Consider the following 20,232-nt stretch of genomic DNA (forward strand, 5'->3'; position numbering starts at 1 on the left):
TAAAATCCAGTGAGCAGGATAACGGACTTCAAGAGAAATCTCAGCTTTCTTTCTTTTTGGAAGCCACAAAAGGCCCAGAAGATTAAAGACAAACCTGTGAGAAGCACTTAGTGCTTCAGGTCCTAAAAAGTGTTAATTTGCTTTCCAAGCACTGGGAATGCAGATGTGGGATTAATGATTAAAAACATAATCAACCTTCAGCAACCCAGAACGCATGCATGGCAAAGCTTACGTACCCCAGGCAGCACTTGCAATGCGTTGTTATCCATCCACAGCTCCCTCAAATTCTGAATTTGATCCAGAACTTCAGGCTGAGTGAGAGGCAGAGAGAAAAGAGAGGCAAGACACACCAAATCAGTCTTCTCTGATCATAGATATTAGATGTCATTTCTTGTATCTTTAGCTTTTATTTAGGAATCTATTCTTAATCTAAGAAATTTCATGTTTAACAGATCTTCAAAAGACCCAGTATAGAGGGGAAGCACAGACCTATTATTATCTGGAGTCAATCAGAATAATTATTATAAAACTTAAGACCTATTGCCTAGACATCTTAATCTATTTCTTTAATATAGTTTGGGTATCTTTCATATTCTTTTTAAATTATTTGTTAAGTTTATTCTTCACATAACTTAAGATTTTCTTCTTAATTTAACTCTTTTCTAAAATTTATTTATGTGTGTGGGTGTTCTTGCATTTATGGTTGTGCACCATATGTATGCAGTGCCTGTGGAGGCCAGAAGCAGGCATCAGATTCCCCTGTAACTGGAATTACGGAGAGTTAATGAGCCTCAATGTGGATGGTTAAACCTGGGCCCTGTGAAGAGCAGTCATTACTTTTACGTGCTGAGCCAGCCCAAGTGGCATCAGCATTTGAAAGCCAAGACACTACTGTTTAAACATGGCCATGTACCCTGACTGTGTGTGACTGACTCTTCACACATATTAGGTTCTCACTTTGTGTTGGTGCGATAGTCATAGTTCTAGCCTTTGACTTCCCATCTCTTCATTTCATTACCAAAGAACTGTTGTTCTTGATGATGACGCAGAGATTCATTGTGTGAGGTGCTCTCTAGCCTTACTGTGACCTGTAAGGTGCTTTCTAGCCTTACAGTGACTCATGAGGAGTTACTTCTCTATTCAGGTCAGGCTGCTTGAACTTTTCCCCTCCCAGACCCTCCATGCTGAGAAACCTAGGTGATTGTGGGTGCATAGATCTGAGGAGTGATATACAAATTAGGCCTCTACTGACAAAAATCATACAGAAATTTATTTTTAAAGCCTTTCTTTGTACATATATAATTTCAGGATTGAGTAAAGGTAAAAGCAAATGTGCATATGAATAGCATGTGGGTTATTTTAGACAAATAATTAAAATTCTGGCTATGTATTACTGTAGAATGTAGAACATCTTCAACATTTTCAGAGATGATTGATATTTTGACTCTCTAATAGTACTATTATTCCATAGGGGATAATAAGAGTAGTTGTTTTAAAAATTATTTTATTTATTTACATTCTAAATGTTACCCCCTCTTGATCCCCCCCAGAGTTCTTTACCCTATCTCCCCTCCCCTCTCAGAGGGTACCTCCCCATTCCTCTAATCTTTCCCCCTCCCCCCACACACCAGCATCTCCCTTCCCCAGTGTATCAAGTCTCTATAGGATTAGGCATCTGGTCACCCTCTCCCACTGAGGCCAGACAAGATAGTCCTCTGCTACATATGTGCCGGGGGCTTTTTTTTTAAAACAAAACAAAACAAAACAAAACAAAACAAAACAAAACAAATGACACCATTTTCTCTGAATATCCTGATCATTGGTGCTGAAATTGTTTTTCACCCTTTTCCTTTTTCAGCTTTGTTGGGTAACATCTAAAATCTGCACCTTACAATTGGAAGCCTACCTTCAGCTTAAGAAACTTTCTTCCACTATTACTCAAACCTTTTATTTAACATCACAGTTGCTTTATTACAAGCCTTTTGGCTCTCACAAGTGGCAAATGTTTTATTCATGAATTTCATAGCCCACATTTGAAACCCCGATACACAAAATTGGATGGCTGAAAATGTTCAGCACTTGATGAAAAGCCCACTTATGATTCTCTCAGTTGTGATGTACGACATGACTTGAGATTGTCTAACCTCTCCAGGTAATTTCTTTGGAGACAGAAAGGTCACCTCCACAGGGTCTGGGCCTGTTTCAAGGTTACATTAATTTTATTCTTCTCTGTTTTATTTCAGAATCAATTCCACTAACATGCTCATAAAAATTTAAAGCTTTGTTTTAATTCATCCACTTTCAGTAATATATAGGAAGAAAATGATGTTATACTTCAGTAATTGTTGAGTGAACAAATAGGTATTCTGGTGGCAATAATGAAAGGCACTGCTGAGAAAATGTAATTGATTCAGAATTAATTAAAATGCTTTAATCCATAAGCTCTTATGAATATTTTAATGTCTATGAGTTTAATATATCCATTTAAATAATCAGATGAGTATATTGATGGGATGGGGGAAGATAAGATGAAGCGGGGAAGGAAAGCCAATATGTGAAAAGGTAAAATTAGCATAGCAAGAGATCTAAAGATTCTGGAAATCTGGCCAGTGTCAGTTAGCAGAGTCTCACTTAGAGTCTTATGTGCCTTAGAAGTCTGTAGACAGAAGGAAGCGGTGAGCAAACTCAGGAATTTAAGTCAAGAGTAAGCTTGGTATTCACTGTGACTCATTCACTCCAGGGATACCTCCTCCACATAAGAAGATGCTACAGCACCCAAGAACATAATCAAATAGTGGTGGGGTTGTCCTGTGTCTAATTCTTTGAATGTCCTTTTCTACAAATCTTAGCATGTCATACATGGATGACAAAATTCTGCTCCCTGTGAATGCCCGAGTGCTAAGATGTCCTTAACAAGGTGACTGTATGCAGCCCTTCTGGAGGTAGTCCTAGAGGAGAATTGGTTAAGGTGACCCTCATGGTACAGAGTAGGGAAGAATGGCTGCCACAGGCACTCATCTTTAAACATAGTAGAGTTGTTATAGGGAAGCAGGGATGGTATCATCTGTCTGATTCCACATTTGGATGAGAGATAATTATCAGAGTCACAGGGACAGAACAAAGCCTACACCAATGGGCAGGTAATATTCCCAGTTAGATGCTTCCAAAGGAAATAATCTAATCCTCTTCCAGACACAGTGGCTACTTTATCAAATAAACATGTATCAAATAAACATGCCTAGGAAAGCATAAATAATAATTAACAACAAAAACTAACACTCACTATAGCAAGACCCTTTGAAAGTTCTTTTTTTTTTTGCTTTTGTTTTTTGGGATATTTTTGTTAATTAATTAATTAATTAATTAATTTTTTTGAGCTGGGCGTTACAGAAGTCAGGCAGGCATCAAACTCATTGTGTAGCCAAGATGACTTTGAATTTCTGACACTCTGGATATGTGCCACCATACTTAATTTATATAATGTTGGGGACCAAGCCATCTGTACATGCTGGGAGAACTCTAACAATTCAGCTCAAGCCCAATCAAGGTGTTTTCCCACAGACTATTTTCACTAACACATATTAATCAGTCATCAAGAGAGGTGTCACCATGGATAGGCAGTAACATTGAAGACTTGGGTTTGGGGCCAGCAGAGCCACTTTCTTCGCTCAGGTTCTCTCTCAGTTCTAGGTGACACAGTAGCACCACCCACATGGGGAGATTCTGAGAATGTTTGATTAAGTTCAATTCTATCAATACAGCAAAATACCCAGGGGTTGGTACTTTATTAAGTAAAGAGGTTTACCAAGTCCCCACTTTGGATGGCTATGGGTTTCATTTCATCAAGGTCTCTCTGGCTGCATTACAACATAGCAGAGGACAGCAAAAGAACTGACTGTAGCATGAAGAAAGGGAAAATAGAAGTTGGCTCTCTCTATAGCAGCTTGCTTTCCTGGGACTTGCTACTCCACATGTAAGGACTACATTAATTTCTGTTAAGGCAAGACCTTCGATCTCTTAATTATCTTCAGTCAGGCTAGGTCCTTCTCTCTCTCTCTCTCTCTCTCTCTCTCTCTCTCTCTCTCTCTCTCCATCTTTATTAACTTGGGTATTTCTTATTTACATTTCGATTGTTATTCCCTTTCCCGGTCTCCGGGCCAACATCCCCCTAGCCCCTCCCCATCCCATTCTTTATGGGTGTTCCCCTCTCCTTTCTCCCCCCACTACCTCCCTCCCCCCAACAATTACGTTCACTGGAGGTTCAGTCTTGGCAGGACCAAGGGCTTCCCCTTCCACTGGTGCTCTTACTAGGATATTCAATGCTACCTATGAGGTTGGAGCCCAGGATCAGTCCATGTATAGTCCTTGGGTAGTGGCTTAGTCCCTGGAAGCTCTGGTTGCTTAGCATTGTAGGCTCGATCTCTTAAAGGTTCAGTCATCTCTTGGTATGGTCATACCTAGACCAAGCTCCTGAAAATGAACCTTTGTGGAAAATGGCTTATTCATGTTCAAGTCACTTAGTGTTCAGTATTAGTTTTAATCTTCATTTCACAGAGTACCATGCCTAAAGAAGAAAATGCATGTACCCCAAGTTATAACTATCATACGAGAAAGGCTAGCCTGATCTTAAAGATATGTGAACTATGGTGATTGAGTTCAGGAGCAGAGAATCAACCTTGGGGAAATGACAGGTGGCTCACATGTATGTAGTGTTTTCAGGTAGAACCTCTTAGTAGGGAGAGGTCACACGCCAGAATTTGGATTTACTGTCTTTTGATAAATTCCCTCAGCATGTAATAAGGCTCTGTTACATTCCAGAATGGAGAACTAAGAATTTGGAGCAGTCCTCTTGGGAGTTATGTTCACGGAGTTCACATTTTCTGGCTTGGTCAAGGGACACGATTCTGGTTTCAGACACGTCACTGTGTAGCACCATCCACTTAGACCTCAAATTAATTGACCTTGCAAGACTCTAAATTTAAGAATGAAAATTATGTAACAAATATATTCTCATATCATAATGTGAACTGGTTTTACTTTCTCTAAAAATGATAGCCATTTACATCTTCCAGCCTCTAAGTTCACTGCTGTCAGGAGCTATGACAATGTGCTCACTCCTGTTTGTAAAGTCTTACACAATTGTTACAAGTCTCAGATTACACAAAATATGCTATGCTGCCCTGTGTTTACTCTGCGTCCTCTCCCTATGCCCTGTAGGCATGAGGAGCCCCACTTTCTGTTTTTTATGCTTACTTCTGCTATCTGGTCATCCTAAGCCTGTTTGCTGATCTCTGGCTGGCACAGACATCCTTCCTGCTGTTGGTATTTGAACAACAGCGATGAGCTTGGAACACTGAAATGCTAGAAGCCCTGATCTGAATTCCCTTGTCCCCTTTGTTTTCTGCTCCTCCTAAAGCAACTTTTTTTCATGGGAATGACCTTTGAACAAAAAAGCAACCCATGACCATAAATGATAATTTCCTCAAATCCTTGTCAGCTACCTTCTTAAAATAACACTCAGACTGTCATCTCAATGATCAGTATCACTCCTGTAGTCTGAACAGTGTGTGGTCTTGATACCATTTGTTATTTAAACCCTCCTTGTATGTTTGTTGCATTTAGCCCAGCATCCCAGAAGACCCATCCAGCAATTACCAGTGTGGCTTTTCCCTGACTGTCCTTATTCTCTATTGACTCCTCCCCTTCCTTCACAAGTATAGACACATTATTAACAGTTTCTCAGCATATCATTTAGCAAACTCTTGGCATCGTCTTGAGCTTAGCATGGGTTCAATAGGACTTTCTGCCTTTTCTGCAACTGTACTAAGATTTGTTGGAGAAACCTACAATTTGGCTTTGACCTCCCTTTATATTCCTGACAAATGCCATAAGTGGGGTGTTGGAGGCCTGCTATTCAGTGACTGTCCTCTAGGAAATTTCCTTGCATCCTGGAGACAATTTTCACCCATTTCCAAAGTGTCCTCCTTTATTCTCTACACATTTACTACTGCTCCCTGAAGTAGTCACCGTCCAAATAGACTGACTCTAGCCATCTGCAATTTGAACCTTAGGCTCCCATGCATATGGTTACAAAAATTAGCAGATAACATTTTAAAGACAGTTAGCCAAGACATTTCTCTTGCTGCATAGATTTCTTCTTTATTTTATTTCTCTGGTTCCAGGGGATTGAATAGCTCATAACTTTAGTCATACTACTTGGCTAAGGGTGCAGAGTATGAACGTGTCTAAAAACAAGACAGAACAAAAACAAGCAACAACACCTTGTGCTTACCAAAAACAGCAATAACTAACCCCCAAATATTCTCTTTGTACCAAAAATCACATTCCTGTGACAGAAAGTGGACCACTTAGGACCTAATTGAAGTTGAGTTGGGTGCACATTTAATTTAAAATTAGTGCCCTGCATTTATGTATTTTCAGCAAGTTTTCTGATTCTCTCTTTTTTTTTTTTTTCGGAGCTGGGGACCGAACCCAGGGCCTTGCGCTTGTTAGGCAAGCGCTCTACCACTGAGCTAAATCCCCAACCCCAAGTTTTCTGATTCTCATTCACTACATCTGGCTCTCCCAAATTTGTATGACGTTTTTACCTGCATTTTGGTCTCTTGGTCTCTTCTGGTCTCTACAGACTCCAGTCTCCTATCTGTGGACAATCTCAGCTTGCCTCCCCTTGGGTCTCTTCTAGCAGCTTCCATGTTCTGCTGCCTCTTCTATTTATCCTCTCTACCTGCTATTCTTCACAAGAATGTGGTAGAAGTATCTTGCCTGGTCTGCCTGAGCCTCCCATCACTCTTAAACTGGCTCTCATGTAGTATGGAAAGGGACTTATGGAGTCTCTATGCCCTCTATGCTGAAGCTGGACCCTAGAAAATATCTACATATGTCAGATTTGGTGCCTTCCTAGCAACAAGCAAAAAGAGCATAAGGATGGGAAAAAAAATCAACTTATAAACACAAAACTTACACTCATGACATTCATGACTAATAAATTAAAGAAAACATCATGGTTGTACTTTCAAGACAGAAAATTTGTAATAGGGCAATTTTTTCTATAATCTTCGGGTGATGTATACATGCTCATTAATGGAAATTATATTTGGATCAAGCTATATGACTTTTTATAATAGACCGGTTTTCTTCATCTTAACGTTCGAAATCCTGAACACATTTAGTTATACTTCATTTGCAGTTTCATCGTTACACATTCCTAGGAGCTAAACTCCAAAAAAATAGAAAATTTTATTTCTTCCCCACCAGAGAGATACTTTTTTTTCCAGTTTAGATATTTCAACAAATGAAAAATGAATCAGTTGTTTTCTTATTGGCAAACCCATAAACATTCTTCACCCTATTTTAGCTGTGAGGTCTACACTGGCAGCTATAAGCGCTGGATCAAGGCGTGCTCCTCTGAATACCTGCAATTAATCACATGCCTGTTACAAGAATATTGGCAGTGACCCCTGAAGGTCATGAAGATGAACTGAGAAACCAAGATGCCTATGAACTGCGAGACACTGCTGCTCAATGAGCACTGTGCAACTCAGAACTGAAATTCTATTCAAGTCAGCAGGCACATAAGGCTTTTCATTCTATTAAACTTTATGAATCTTGACCAATTACTGGAACAGAAAATCTCAGTGGAATTGTGCCACCATTCTGCTGACCGGTGAGCATCTCACTGAATGAAAGCAGGAACAAACGTATGTGCCTGTGTTACCTTTGCTGCCTCAGGATACACAGATGGGACAGATTAATGGAGATACATGTATCTGGAGCCAGAGATTGTGGCAGATGTAATCGTAAGTGCCAAAGGAAACATTAAATGAATTGACTGAATACTATCGGTCTCTCTGGCCAAAGCACTCCATCACAGGTATAGGAAGTGAAGTATGTACTGTTCTGCATGTTCTAAACATACCTTGTTTCCACACCACTTAGTTGCTCTTTTCATAGTCTTAGTCTTACTTTTCTCTGCATGAATTCTTTTATGTGAACGATGCCAATTAAGAATACGTTTAAATAAATATGGATGCTTGGAGCCAACCATTGGTGTGAGCTCAGGGTCTCTGGTGAGGGAGCTGGAATAAGAACCGGAGAAGCTGAGGGGTGTTGCAACCCCATAGGAAGAAAAACATCAGTTGGCTGGACAACCCTTTGTTCCCAGGGACTAGACTATGAACCAAGGAGTGTACAGGAAGGGATCCATGGCTCCAGAGGCATAGGAATCAGAGAATGGCCCTGTCTGACATCAATGGGAGGGCAGGCCTTTGGTCTTGTGGTGGTTTGACGCTGCACTGTAGGGAAATGCTGGAGGGGTGGGGCAGGAGAGGGTGAGTGGGTGGAGGAGCACCCTCTAGAGGCAAAGGTGAGGGAGGAGAGGAAGGTTGTGTGATGGGGGTCTTGTGGAGAGGGAACTGGGAAATGGGATATCATCTGAGATGTAAACAAATGGAATAATTAATAATAAAACCACCACCACAACAAAGAAAAAAAAAAGAATACGTTTAAAAACTTGGTTTTAAACAACAATTGAATGAACTGTTTGACAGATGAATTAAGGTCAATACAGCTCTACATCAGTGCACATAAACTATCCTCATGGCGCTACATTGACACGTTTACCAATCCCTGCTCCAGGGCTAATTAGTGCTGTGTAATTTAGTAACATTATAATTTTATTGGTATAATCTACAAGGATCAAGGTTATACAATTCAATTTTGAAATTACATGCTCGATTCTTTTGATTATAATAATTTTTGCTTTGTTTAGTCAAAATTTTTTTCCCATCTTTATTAAATTGGGTATTTCTTATTTACATTTCAAATGTTATTCCATTTCCCGCTTTCTAGGCCAAGATTCCCCTAACCCCTCCACCTCCCCTTCTACATGGGTGTTCCCCTTCCCATCCTCCCCCTATTACCGCCCTCCCCTCAAGAATCCCCTTAACTGGGGGTCCAGCCTTGGCAGGACCAAGGGCTTCCCCTTCCACTGGTGCTCTTACTAGTCTATTCATTGCTACCTATGCAGTTGGAGCCCAGGGTCAGTCCATGTTAGTGTTTGGGTAGGGGCTCAGCCCTTGGAAGCTCTGGTTGGTTGGCATTGTTGTTAATATGGGGTCTCAAGCCCCTTCAAGCTCTTTCAGTCCTTTCTCTGATTCCTTCAACAGGGGTCCCATTCTCAATATAGAGGTTTGCTGCTGGCATTCACCTATGTATTTGCTGTATTCTGGTTGTGTCTCTCAGGAGAGATCTACATCTGGTTCCTGTCAGCCTGCACTTCTTTGCTTTATCCATCTTATCTAGTTTGGTGGCTGTATATGTATGGGCCACATGTGGGGCAGGCTCTGCATGGGTGTTTCTTCAGCCTCTGTTAAAAATGTTGCCTCCCTATCCCCTTCTAAGGGTATTCTTGTTCCCCTTTTAAAGGAGTGAACCATCCGCATTTTCGTCATCCATCTTGAGTTTCATGTGTTTTGTGCATTTAGGGTAATTCAAGCATTTGGATTAATATCCACTTATCAATGAGTGCCATGTGTTTTTCTGTGGGTTACCTCACTCAGGACGATATTTTCCAGTTCCATCCATTTGCCTATGAATTTCATAAAGTCATTGTTTTTGATAGCTGAGTAGTATTCCACAGTAGTAGTAGTAGTGTAGATGTACCACATTTTCTGTATCCATTCCTCTGTTGAAGGGCATCTGGGTTCTTTCCAGCTTCTGGCTATTATAAATAAGGCTGCTATGAACATAGTGGAGCATGTGTCTTTGTTATATGTTGGGGTATCTTTTGGGTATATGCCTAAGAGAGGTATAGCTGGGTCCTCAGGTAGTGCAATGTCCAATTTTCTGAAGAACCTCCAGATTGATTTCCAGAATGGTTGTACCAGTCTGCAATCCCACCAACAATGGAGTAGTGTTCCTCTTTCTCCACATCCTCCCCAGCATCTGCTGTCGCTGGAGTTTTTGATCTTAGCCATTCTGACTGGTGTGAGGTAGAATCTCAGGGTTGTTTTGATTTGCATTTCCCTTATGACTAAAGATGTTGAACATTTCTTTAGGTGCTTCTCAGCCATTCGTCATTCCTCAGCTGTGAATTCTTTGTTTAGCTCTGAACCCCATTTTTTAATAGGGTTATTTGTCTCCCTGAAGTCTAACTTCCTGAGTTCTTTGCATATTTTGGATATAAGCCCTCTATCAGTTGTAGGATTGGTAAAGATCTTTTCCCAATCTGTTGGTTGCTGTTTTGTGCTAACAACAGGGTCCTTTGCCTTACAGAAGCTTTGCAGTTTTATGAGATCCCATTTGTCGATTCTTGATCTTAGAGCAAATGCCATTGGTGTTTTGGTCAGGTAATTTTCTCCAGTGTCCATGTGTTCGAGATGCTTCCCCACTTTTTCTTCTATTAGTTTGAGTGTATCTGGTTTGATGTGGAGGTTCTTGATCCACTTGGACTTAAGCTTTGTACAGGGTGAAAAGAATGGATCAATCTGCATTCTTCTACATGCTGACCTCTAGTTGAACCAGCACCATTTGCTGAAAATGCTATCTTTTTTCCATTGGATGGTTTTGACTCCTTTGTCAAAAATCAAGTGACCATAGGTGTGTGGGTTCATTTCTGGGTCTTCAATTCTATTCCACTGGTCTATCTGCCTGTCTCTGTACCAATACCATGCAGTTTTTATCACTATTGCTCTGTAATACTACTTGAGTTCAGGGATAGTGATTCCCCCTGAAGTCCTTTTATTGTTGAGGATAGTTTTAGCTATCCTGGGTTTTTTGTTATTCCAGATGAATTTGCAAATTGTTCTGTCTAACTTTCTGAAGAATTGGATTGGTATTTTGATGGGGATTGCATTGAATATGTAGATCGCTTTTGGTAAAATGGCCATTTTTACTATATTAATCCTGCCAATCCATGAGCATGGAGATCTTTCCATCTTCTGAGATCTTCAATTTCTTTCTTCAGAGGTTTGAAGTTCTTATCGTACAGATCTTTCACTTGCTTGGTTAAAGTCACACTGAGGTATTTTGTATTATTTGGGACTATTATGAAGGGTGTCCTTTCCCTAATTTCTTTATCGGCTTTTTCTCTTTTGTGTAGAGGAAGGCTACTGATTTATTTGAATTAATTTTATACCCAGCCACTTTGTTGAAGGTGTTTATCAGGTTTAGTAGTTCTCTGGTGGAACTTTTGGGATCACCTAAATATTCTACCATATCATCTGCAAATAGTGATATTTTGAATTCTTCCTTTTCAATCTGTATCCCTTTGATCTCCTTTTGTTGTCTGATTGCTCTGGCTAGGACTTCGAGGACTATATTGAATAAGTAGGGAGAGAGTGGGCAGCCTTGTCTAGTCCCTGATTTTAGTGGGATTGCTTCACGTTTCTCTCCATTTAGTTTAATGTTAGCTACTTGTTTGCTGTATATGGCTTTTACTATGTTTAGGTATGGGCCTTGAACTCCTGTTCTTTCCAGGACTTTTATCATGAAGGGGTGTTCAATTTTGACAATTGCTTTCTCAGCATCTAATGAAATGATCATGTGGCTTTTATCTTTCAGTTTGTTTATATAGTGGATTACATCGATTTTTTTTCCGTATATTAAACCATCCCTGCATATCTGGGATGAAGCCTACTTGATCATGATGGATGATTGTTTTGATGTGTTTTTGGATTCGGTTTGCAAGAATTTTATTGAGTATTTTTGTGTCGATATTCATAAGGGAAATTGGTCTGAAGTTCTCTTTTTTGTTGGGTCTTTGTGTGGTTTAGGTATAAGAGTGATTGTGGCTTCATAGAAGGAATTCGGTAGTTCTCTGTCTGTTTCAATTTTGTGGAATGGTTTGGATAGTATTGGTATGAGGTCTTTGTGAAGGTCTGATAGAATTCTGCACTGAACCCATCTGGACCTGGGCTCTTTTTGGTTGGGAGACTTTTAACGACTGCTTCTATTTCTTTAGGAGTTATGGGGGTTGTTTAAATGGTTTATCTTTTCCTTATTTAACTTCTGTACCTGTGAACTGTCTAGGAAATTTCCCATTTCCTCCTGATTTTCAAGTTTTGTTGAATATAAGCTTTTGTAGTAGGACCTGATGATTTTTTTTTGAATTTCCTCTGGCTCTGTTGTTATGTCTCCCTTTTCATTTCTGATTTTGTTAATTTGGACACACTCTCTGTGTCCTCTCGTTAGTCTGGTTTATCTATCTTGTTGATTTTTCTCAAAGAACCAGCTTTTGGTTCTGTTGATTCTTTGTATAGTCCTTTTTGTTTCTACTTGTTTGATTTCAGCTCTGAGTTTGAGTTTGATTATTTCCTGCCTTCTATTCCTCCTGTGTGTACTTGCTTTTTTTTGTTCTAGAGCTTTTAGGTGTGGTGTCAAGCTGCTGATATATGCTCTCTCCTGTTTCTGCAAGCACTCAGAGCTATGAGTTTTCCTCTTAGCATAGCTTTCATTGTGTCCCATAAGTTTGGGTATGTTGTACCTTCATTTTCATTAAATTCTAAGAAGTCTTTAATTTCTTTCTTTATTTCTTCCTTGACCAGTTTATCATTGAGTAGAGCATTGTTCAACTTCCATGTATATGTGGGTGTTCTTTTCTTATTATTATTGAAGACCAGATTTAGCCCATGGTGGTCTGATAGGACGCATGGGATTATTTCTATCTTTCTGTATCTGTTGTGGCCTGTTTTTTTGCCTGATTATATGGTCAATTTTGGAGAAAGTGCCATGAGGTGGTAAGAAGAAGGTATATCCTTTTGTTTTAGGATAGAATGGTCTATAAATATCTGTTAAGTCTATTTGGTTCATGACTTCTCTTAGTCTGTCTATGTCTCTAATTTCTGTTTCCATGATCTGTCCATTGATGAGAGTGGGGTGTTGAAATCTCCTACTATTATTGTGTGAGGTGCAATGTGTGCTTTGTGCTTCAGTAAGGTTTCTTTTATGTATGTAGGTGTCCTTGTATTTGGAGCATATATATTTATGATTGAGAGTTCATCTTGGTGGATTTTTCCTTTGATGAATATGAAGTGTCCTTCCTTATCTTTTTTGATGAGCTTTGGTTGAAGATCCATTTTATTCGATCTTAGAATGGCTACTCCTGCTTGCTTCTTCAGACCATTTGCTTGGAAAGTTGTTTTCCAGCCTTGTACTCTGAGATAGTGTCTTTGTCTCTGAGGTGTGCTTCCTGTAGACAGCAAAATACTGGGTCCTCATTACGTATCCAGTTTGTCAATCTGTGTCATTTTTTGGGCAATTGAGTCCATTGATGTTATCTTCGTACTTGGAGGTGAGATTTTGTTTGTGTACTTGTCTTCTCTTTGTTTTGTTCCAAACGATTAGTTTCTTGCTTTTCTAGGGTGTCGCTTGCCTCCTTGTGTTGGGCTTTACCATTTATTATCCTTTGTAGGGCTGGATTTTTAGAAAGATATTGTGTAAATTTGGTTTTGTTGTGGAATATCTTGGGTTCTCCATTTATGTTAATTGAGAGTTTTGCTGGATACAGTAACCTGGGCTGGCATTTGTGTTCTCTTAGGGTGTATATGACATTTGTCCTGGATCTTTTGGCTTTCATGGTCTCTGGTGAGAAGTCTGGTGTGATTCTGATAGGTCTGACTTTATATGCTTCTTGACGTTTTTCCCTTACTGCTTTTAGTATTCTTTCTTTGTTTTGTGCATTTGGTGTTTTGACTCTTATGTGACAGGAGAAGTTTCTTTTCTGGTCCAATCTATTTGGAGGTCCGTAGGCTTCTTGTATGTTTATGGGCATCTCTTTCTTTAGGTTAGGGAAGTTTTCTTCTATGATTTTGTTGAAGATATTTACTGGTCCTTTGAGTTGGGAGTCTTCACTCTCTTGTATACTTATTATCCTTAAGTTTGATCTTCTCATTGTGTCTTGGATTTCCTGTATGTTTTGGGCCAGTAGCTTTTTCCATTTTCCATTATCTTTGAAAGTTGTGTCGATGATTTCTATGGAATCTTCTGCTCCGGAGATTTTCTCTTCTATCTCTTGTATTCTGTTGGTGATTCTTGTATGGCCACCTCCTTGTCTCTTCCTTTGGTTTTCTATATCCAGGGTTGTCTCCCTTTGTGCTTTCTTTATTGTTTCTATTTCCATTTTCAATTCCTTCACCTGTTTGATTATGTTTTCCTGTAATTCTTTCAGGGATTTTTGTGTTTTCTCTAAGGTCTTCTACTTGTTTATTATGTTTTCCTGCATTTCTCTAAGGGTGTTTTTTATGTCTTTCTTAAAGTCCTCCATCATCATGATCAAATGTGATTTTAAATCTAGATCTTGCTTTTCTGGTGTGTTTGGATATTCATTGTTTGCTTTGGTGGGAGAATTGGGCTCTGGTGATGCCATGTAGTCTTGGTTTCTATTGCTTGGGTTCTTGCACTTGCCTTTCGCTTTCAGACTGTCTCTGGTGTTACCTTGTTCTGCTATTTCTGACAGTGGCTTGACCATCCTATAGACATGTGTGTCAGGAGTGCTGTAGACCTGTTTTCCTGTTTTCTTTCAGCCAGTTATGGGAACAGAGTGTTCTCCTTTCAGGAATGTAGTCGTTCCTGTCCACTGGCTTTCAGCTGTTCCTTTGGGCGTGTGTCCTGAGTCCACCAGGCAGGTCACTTGGAGCAGAAAAGTTCATCTTATCCTCTGGTCTCGGCCTGAAGTCGCTCCTCAGGGCTAAGTTTCATCTCTGTGTGAGGGCAGCAACCAGAAGGGCCTGCCCCTACTTCTTGGTCCCTGTGCGCAGGGGGCCCTGATGGCGCTAGATGTTTTCTTCAAGAGTCAGAAATGTGGGCAGAGAGTAGTCTCCTCTGTTTTCACAGGCGTGTCTGCCCCTCTGAATGTCTAGCTCTTCCCTCCCACGGAATTTGGGTGCAGGGAGCTGTTGACTGGGTTCGTTCAGATCTGGGCGCAGTCTGGATCACAGTGCTCCTGCAGCTTGCCTGCCCCTATCTTCCTGTGCCCAGAGGCCCTATACAGTTTCCTCTTGGGCCAGGGATGTGGGCAAAGGTGGGCAGAAGTGGCGGTCTCTCTTGCACTGCAGTCTCAGGATTGCGCACATGTCTGGGCGATGAACTCTCTCTCCAATGGGGTTTGGGAGCAGGGAGCTGTGGGCCGGGATCTAGTCAAACTTTTATATTACAAATGAGCAAAGACCTTTTGGGTGTAACTTCAACCTATGCCAATTACAAACTTGTCAGTTTTGTTAGTCCAATTTACATTTTATCAGCTTCAATTAATACATGTTCTTGGCTATATAGTTTTTCTAATATTTAAAATTCTGGAACTCTGGAGAATCTATCCTCAAATATTTTTGCCTTCATTTTTAGACAGCAGGACATCTTTGTGACCTGCCAAGACCTCTGAATAAAGTACCACTACTTTTCTTTGTTGAACTAAGTTCCATTCATCCTTCAGATTTCAAGATCACTTCTGCAGGGCACCCTTTGTTTGCTGGAGTAAACTTTACTAGAAACTTGTTTAACTACTTGTTAGAGTGTGATATCCTCTCTAGATTCTACATGAGTGGGATAACACTGTTTTTCTTTCTATGTTTCCTTGCATTCTTAGAGCATGCGAGAGGGATCAATGTGGTCATGTGAACTACACCAGCTATAAACTGTTACTGAACACTGTATTCTCTTTAGTGTGGACAATACAATAGAAAACAAAATAGGAACAGAGGATTTTTAACAGTTCATCAAACAACTGCTAAATGAATGAATGAGTGGATATACCTTAATGACACCTGGCCTTTGACATCACATATTAACAAGTGCTAACTTGAGCTTGCTTCATCATGTTGTCCAGAGAACTCTACAAGCAGTCAGTTGGTTGCTACTAAGATTTCTGAGTGCACAGGTGAGGTAACCATAGATGTATGGGTTGCCATTATATCCTAGTAATAAAGGAATGTGTGTGTGTCTGTTTCTGTGTACAGTGTGTTATTATTTTTCTAAGCTTTGTTTTACTGTTGTTTTATTTAGCGTGAGAAAGCTAGTAAAAGTTTACTAAAATGCAAATTCTTGCAGCTGTCATATAAAAATGTTGCTCACATATTTTTTTTGTAACAAATGCTTTGATGGTTTGGTCTGTTTTCCCCTTTCATGTGGAGTTGTGAACAGACACTTGGGTAGGTTACTTCTGTATCAATCTTATATTTCTACTTGTGCCAAGGTGGTGGATACATGCCAAATCAGCTCTATGGCTCCCTTGTTGGTGATCAATCAGGCCAAAGCGCTTACTTTTTCTTTTATTACATGAAAATGAAATTAGAGCTTATGCTGTAGGAAGATACCTTGTTTCATTCCTCTGCCCTACTGCTGGCTTTTATTGAACTCATTGTCAACCCTCCATATGTGTTCCTCAACCTTTTTCCTTTGATTCTGACAATCTCATGATCAGCATGCCCTCTCTTCTCCACACACATTAAATATAACTCATTTTTCAAGGCCCGTTCCTTGAAGACGGTGCCTCACCCCGTGAACACACCGATTCCAAGTATCCCAGCATCCACTGTGGTCAGTGTTCAGTCCATATATTCAGGGGAAGTGAAACAATTAGGAGATAATTATATGCCATTTTCCTAAGATGGTTACAATGGCCTATCTGTCCAGAAAATAACCTTTACCTGAAGGCAAGTGCATACTTCTTACTTCTTTATAAGTCCCTCAGGATGGAGACTGTGTCTGGTTTGTGGCAGGATTGAAAAACAAAACCTTCTCTTGACCAATTAATAGAGATTATTTTCTTTTTCTCTTTCTTTTTTTTTTTTTTTTCGGAGCTGGGGATCGAACCCAGGGCCTTGCGCTTGCTAGGCAAGCGCTCTACCACTGAGCTAAATCCCCAACCCCGAGATTATGTTCATTCATAAAAATCACCTTTACAGCAAACAAGAAGACAATGTATCACCTGGGTTTCTGTGCTCTGCTGGCATCAGCTAAGAAGATGATAAGATTACTGATGTCACTATTGACAATCAGGGATTCTTATGCTGAGATGTTGGATGTGCCTGAGAGTGAATAGAGAATTCTAACCCAGAATAACCTTATAAGTGCATGCCTATGCTTTGTTGGCAATATTTATTCTTCAAATTGTGTTTGTTTTATTTTCATATAAAAATATACACTAGGATGGGGAAGAACAGTAGCTACCCACAAAGCTTATGGTTACCTCAGCTGTGCTAGCAGATGAGACCATTACTTTCAGAAAGAAATACTCTTCAGAGTAAAGAGCTGGGGGGCCAAGTCTATTGAAGACTATTGTGGCTATTGAAGAGTCCAGGGAAAGTCACAATTCCCACCTTGCTTTTGTATGTCAGGTGTGCAGCAAATATACTAGAGAAGGGTATCTATTTCCTGGTAATCCTTCTTGTGTTTGGCAGAGTCACACTCATCTGTGACATATTGGTGAATAAGGAAGGGCTACCTGACACTGTAGAACTTAGATTTTAAAGTTTTGTTGAATCATGGATCATCAGTTATCAGTTACATTGAATAATTTAGAAAGTTGTGCATTTGTGTATTTGCTATTTTACACACTTCTTTTTACATTTTGCATATTTTCTGTGTCTTTAATCATATACATATACCATCTTGGGTGAGCCCCAGGTGTTATACACAACCAGGAACCTTTTCTAAATCCTGCATCTATATTTCTCTTATATTTTCCCCATATGTTTCAAAGGTACTCAAACTCTATGCTGACAGAACTCTCTTGTCTTTAGTTCGCTTTCCTCTCCAGCTGTGTTTCTCTTACCTTTTACCCAGACTCTAGCCAAAGTCACACTCTAGCTTTCCCTACCTCCTCATGTTCTCAAACCCACCCTCTTTCCCTTCATTTCTTCCATTTTCACTTTGGTTCTAGTAGCCTAGTGTTTGCTAGACCACTATGACCTTCACAGATTACTGTTTTTTGGTTTTTTGTTTTTTTTTGCCTGTTTCTGATGAAACAAACGTACCTATCACAACTTGACACACCTATAGTGACTTAGTAGTAAACAAGTGTTGGTAAGGCATCTTTTATATCAGAGCATTTTTTTAATGTGCAAGATTTTGACCTTTAAGACAGGCTGCCACCCATGGTTGAATGTTAGGTTCTCTCGTGGTGTTAAAGAGTCTGATGTCCTGGCTGCAGTTCTTTCTCAACCATTCTCTTTTTATTCTACAAAAGAGTCACTATCTGGCCCCACCATCACACAGTCTTCCCAGCTGCCTCCTGTGAATCACTACTTCACCTTCCCAGAGCTTTTAAGGCATCCCTTTTTCTGAACTTCCATGCCTTTTCCAGTCAAAAGCCAGCTTTCAGCTTTCCTATCTTATTTGTCTGAGTAGCTTTCTGTGAGCTGCCACACTGATTTGCATTCTTATTAAGCTTGGATTTCAAAAATGCCAAACATGTGTTTAATTAATCTTTGGAACCTCAGCTCCCACAGAATAACTGCATAAACAAACACAGGGCAAATGCATACTGCATAGATAAACAAGAAGCTGACTCAAGGCACCAGGGAGATTTGCCCTAAATCCCACCAATAGGACACACTCAAAACTAAACTGAACGAAGGAAGGGGAAGATGCTTCTGTTTGTAAGCTAAAAAGACGAGCAAGAGGGTAGGGACATAGAAGAGGAGCTGCAGAAGCGATAGAGTATATTTGATTATCCTAAAAATTTCAGTATCATCTACTTGTGACGTCATAGAAACCAAAAGGACTCTCTCTGGGTAATTAGAGTTCTTTGGAGCCCCTAATGAGCTCCAAAAGTCTGCAAGGCTTGCTGCTTCTGTTGAGAGGAAAAAGCTCTAGTAACTATTAACACATGCCCTTCTACCTGTCCAGCTCATCATCGCAGTGAGTGATGTTTGGGCCTGGCATGGTGAGTGAAAGTGAGACATGTTAACTTCCATTAACTTCTCTCCTGACATGGATGGGGGTCACCCACAGGCATGTTGGGGAGCTGGTTGAAAAGCAGTTAAATGGGGATACCTTTGACAAAGATATGATGAACTGTCTCTGCATGTTCTTCAATAATTTCTGCAGATGCTTCGTGGGAACTATTTAGAATTCAAACGTCATGGGATTGCCTGGCAATACTTTCATAACTGATTCAGAAACTGACTCCTTTTTATTGCTCTGATCTCCCAGACACTCGTGTTCCTGTCTAGATTATGGCAGTAATATTAATAGCTTCCCGACTATACCTTGACAACCTTCACGTCAAAACTCTTTCTGTTCATGGTTAAATAGTAGTAAAGGAAATAACAGTAACATTGTGTAACATAAGTCAGTCCATATGTCAAAAGATAAAAAGGTTTAATGAGGGTCCCAGCAAAGCTTTGGGACCCTCAGTTTCCCAAGGACTAGGGGTTTTCTCTTGCCTACTACTGGGTCATTGCCACTTTCTCGTCTCATTCTCCTGTGTCCTTTTGGTCTTGCAACCTTCAGCTCTACTATCATATTTGAAGTGAAATTCATCTATTTCATTAGAAAAGTCTTAACTGTGAACTTGAACTCACATTTAACACATTTTACTCTGGTTCCTTCAAGACTTGTTCCTTTAATTTTTCTGATTGAAAATGTTGACAGAGTCACTTGTACTTTGCTAAATTGAAAGAACATGCCCTCTCATTATAGAGGCAGGTTGATTCCATTCATGGTGATCATTATGGTATTGCAGTAATGAGAACTGCCAACAGGAGAAAGCTCCTTTTTTTTAGCAAGCTCGGATAAGGGGATTTATTTTATTGCTGTTTGAAACCACAAAAACAAGTTTTTATTTGCCTGTTTGACAGTGGAAACCATGAATTGAGATCCTGCATTAACAGATGTTGCATTGATGGACAAAAGTGGTCCTCTTAGATTCTCTTATGAAAGAAATGTCTGTAACTATTTTCACTGGAAAAATTGTTTTTACTGAATCATTCATCAAGGATTTCTTTCAAATTCCAGAGTTAGTTGGAGTCTTAATGTTTCTATTGCTGTGAATGAACATCACGACTGTATGCAACTTGTGGAGGAATGGTTTATTTTCAAAGTCCATCACTGAAGCAAGGCACAAACTCAGGCAGGAACCTGGAGGCAGAAGCTAATGCATAGGAAATAAAGGGATGTTGTTTACAGATTTATTCCCTGTGGCTTGCTCAGTTGGCTTTCTTATAGCACCTAGGACCACAAGTCCTGGGTTGATATCACATTAGCTTGGCCCTCTCG

General features: G+C 39.9%; 1 protein-coding gene across 13 annotated transcripts in view; it reads right to left on the minus strand.

The window, feature by feature from the left end:
• The window catches only part of Lrrc7 (leucine rich repeat containing 7), a 501,827-nt gene that overhangs the window by 125,272 nt on the left and 356,323 nt on the right, over positions 1-20,232 (minus strand). For all 13 annotated transcript variants that reach the window (XM_063281188.1, XM_063281182.1, XM_063281185.1 and 10 more), the window contains one exon: positions 237-311. In XM_063281188.1, the coding sequence (XP_063137258.1) occupies positions 237-311 (75 nt within the window). The remainder of the gene's footprint in view (positions 1-236; positions 312-20,232) is intronic.

Source organism: Rattus norvegicus, chromosome 2, assembly GCF_036323735.1.
Source record: "Rattus norvegicus strain BN/NHsdMcwi chromosome 2, GRCr8, whole genome shotgun sequence".
Taxonomy (NCBI): Eukaryota; Metazoa; Chordata; class Mammalia; order Rodentia; family Muridae; genus Rattus; species Rattus norvegicus.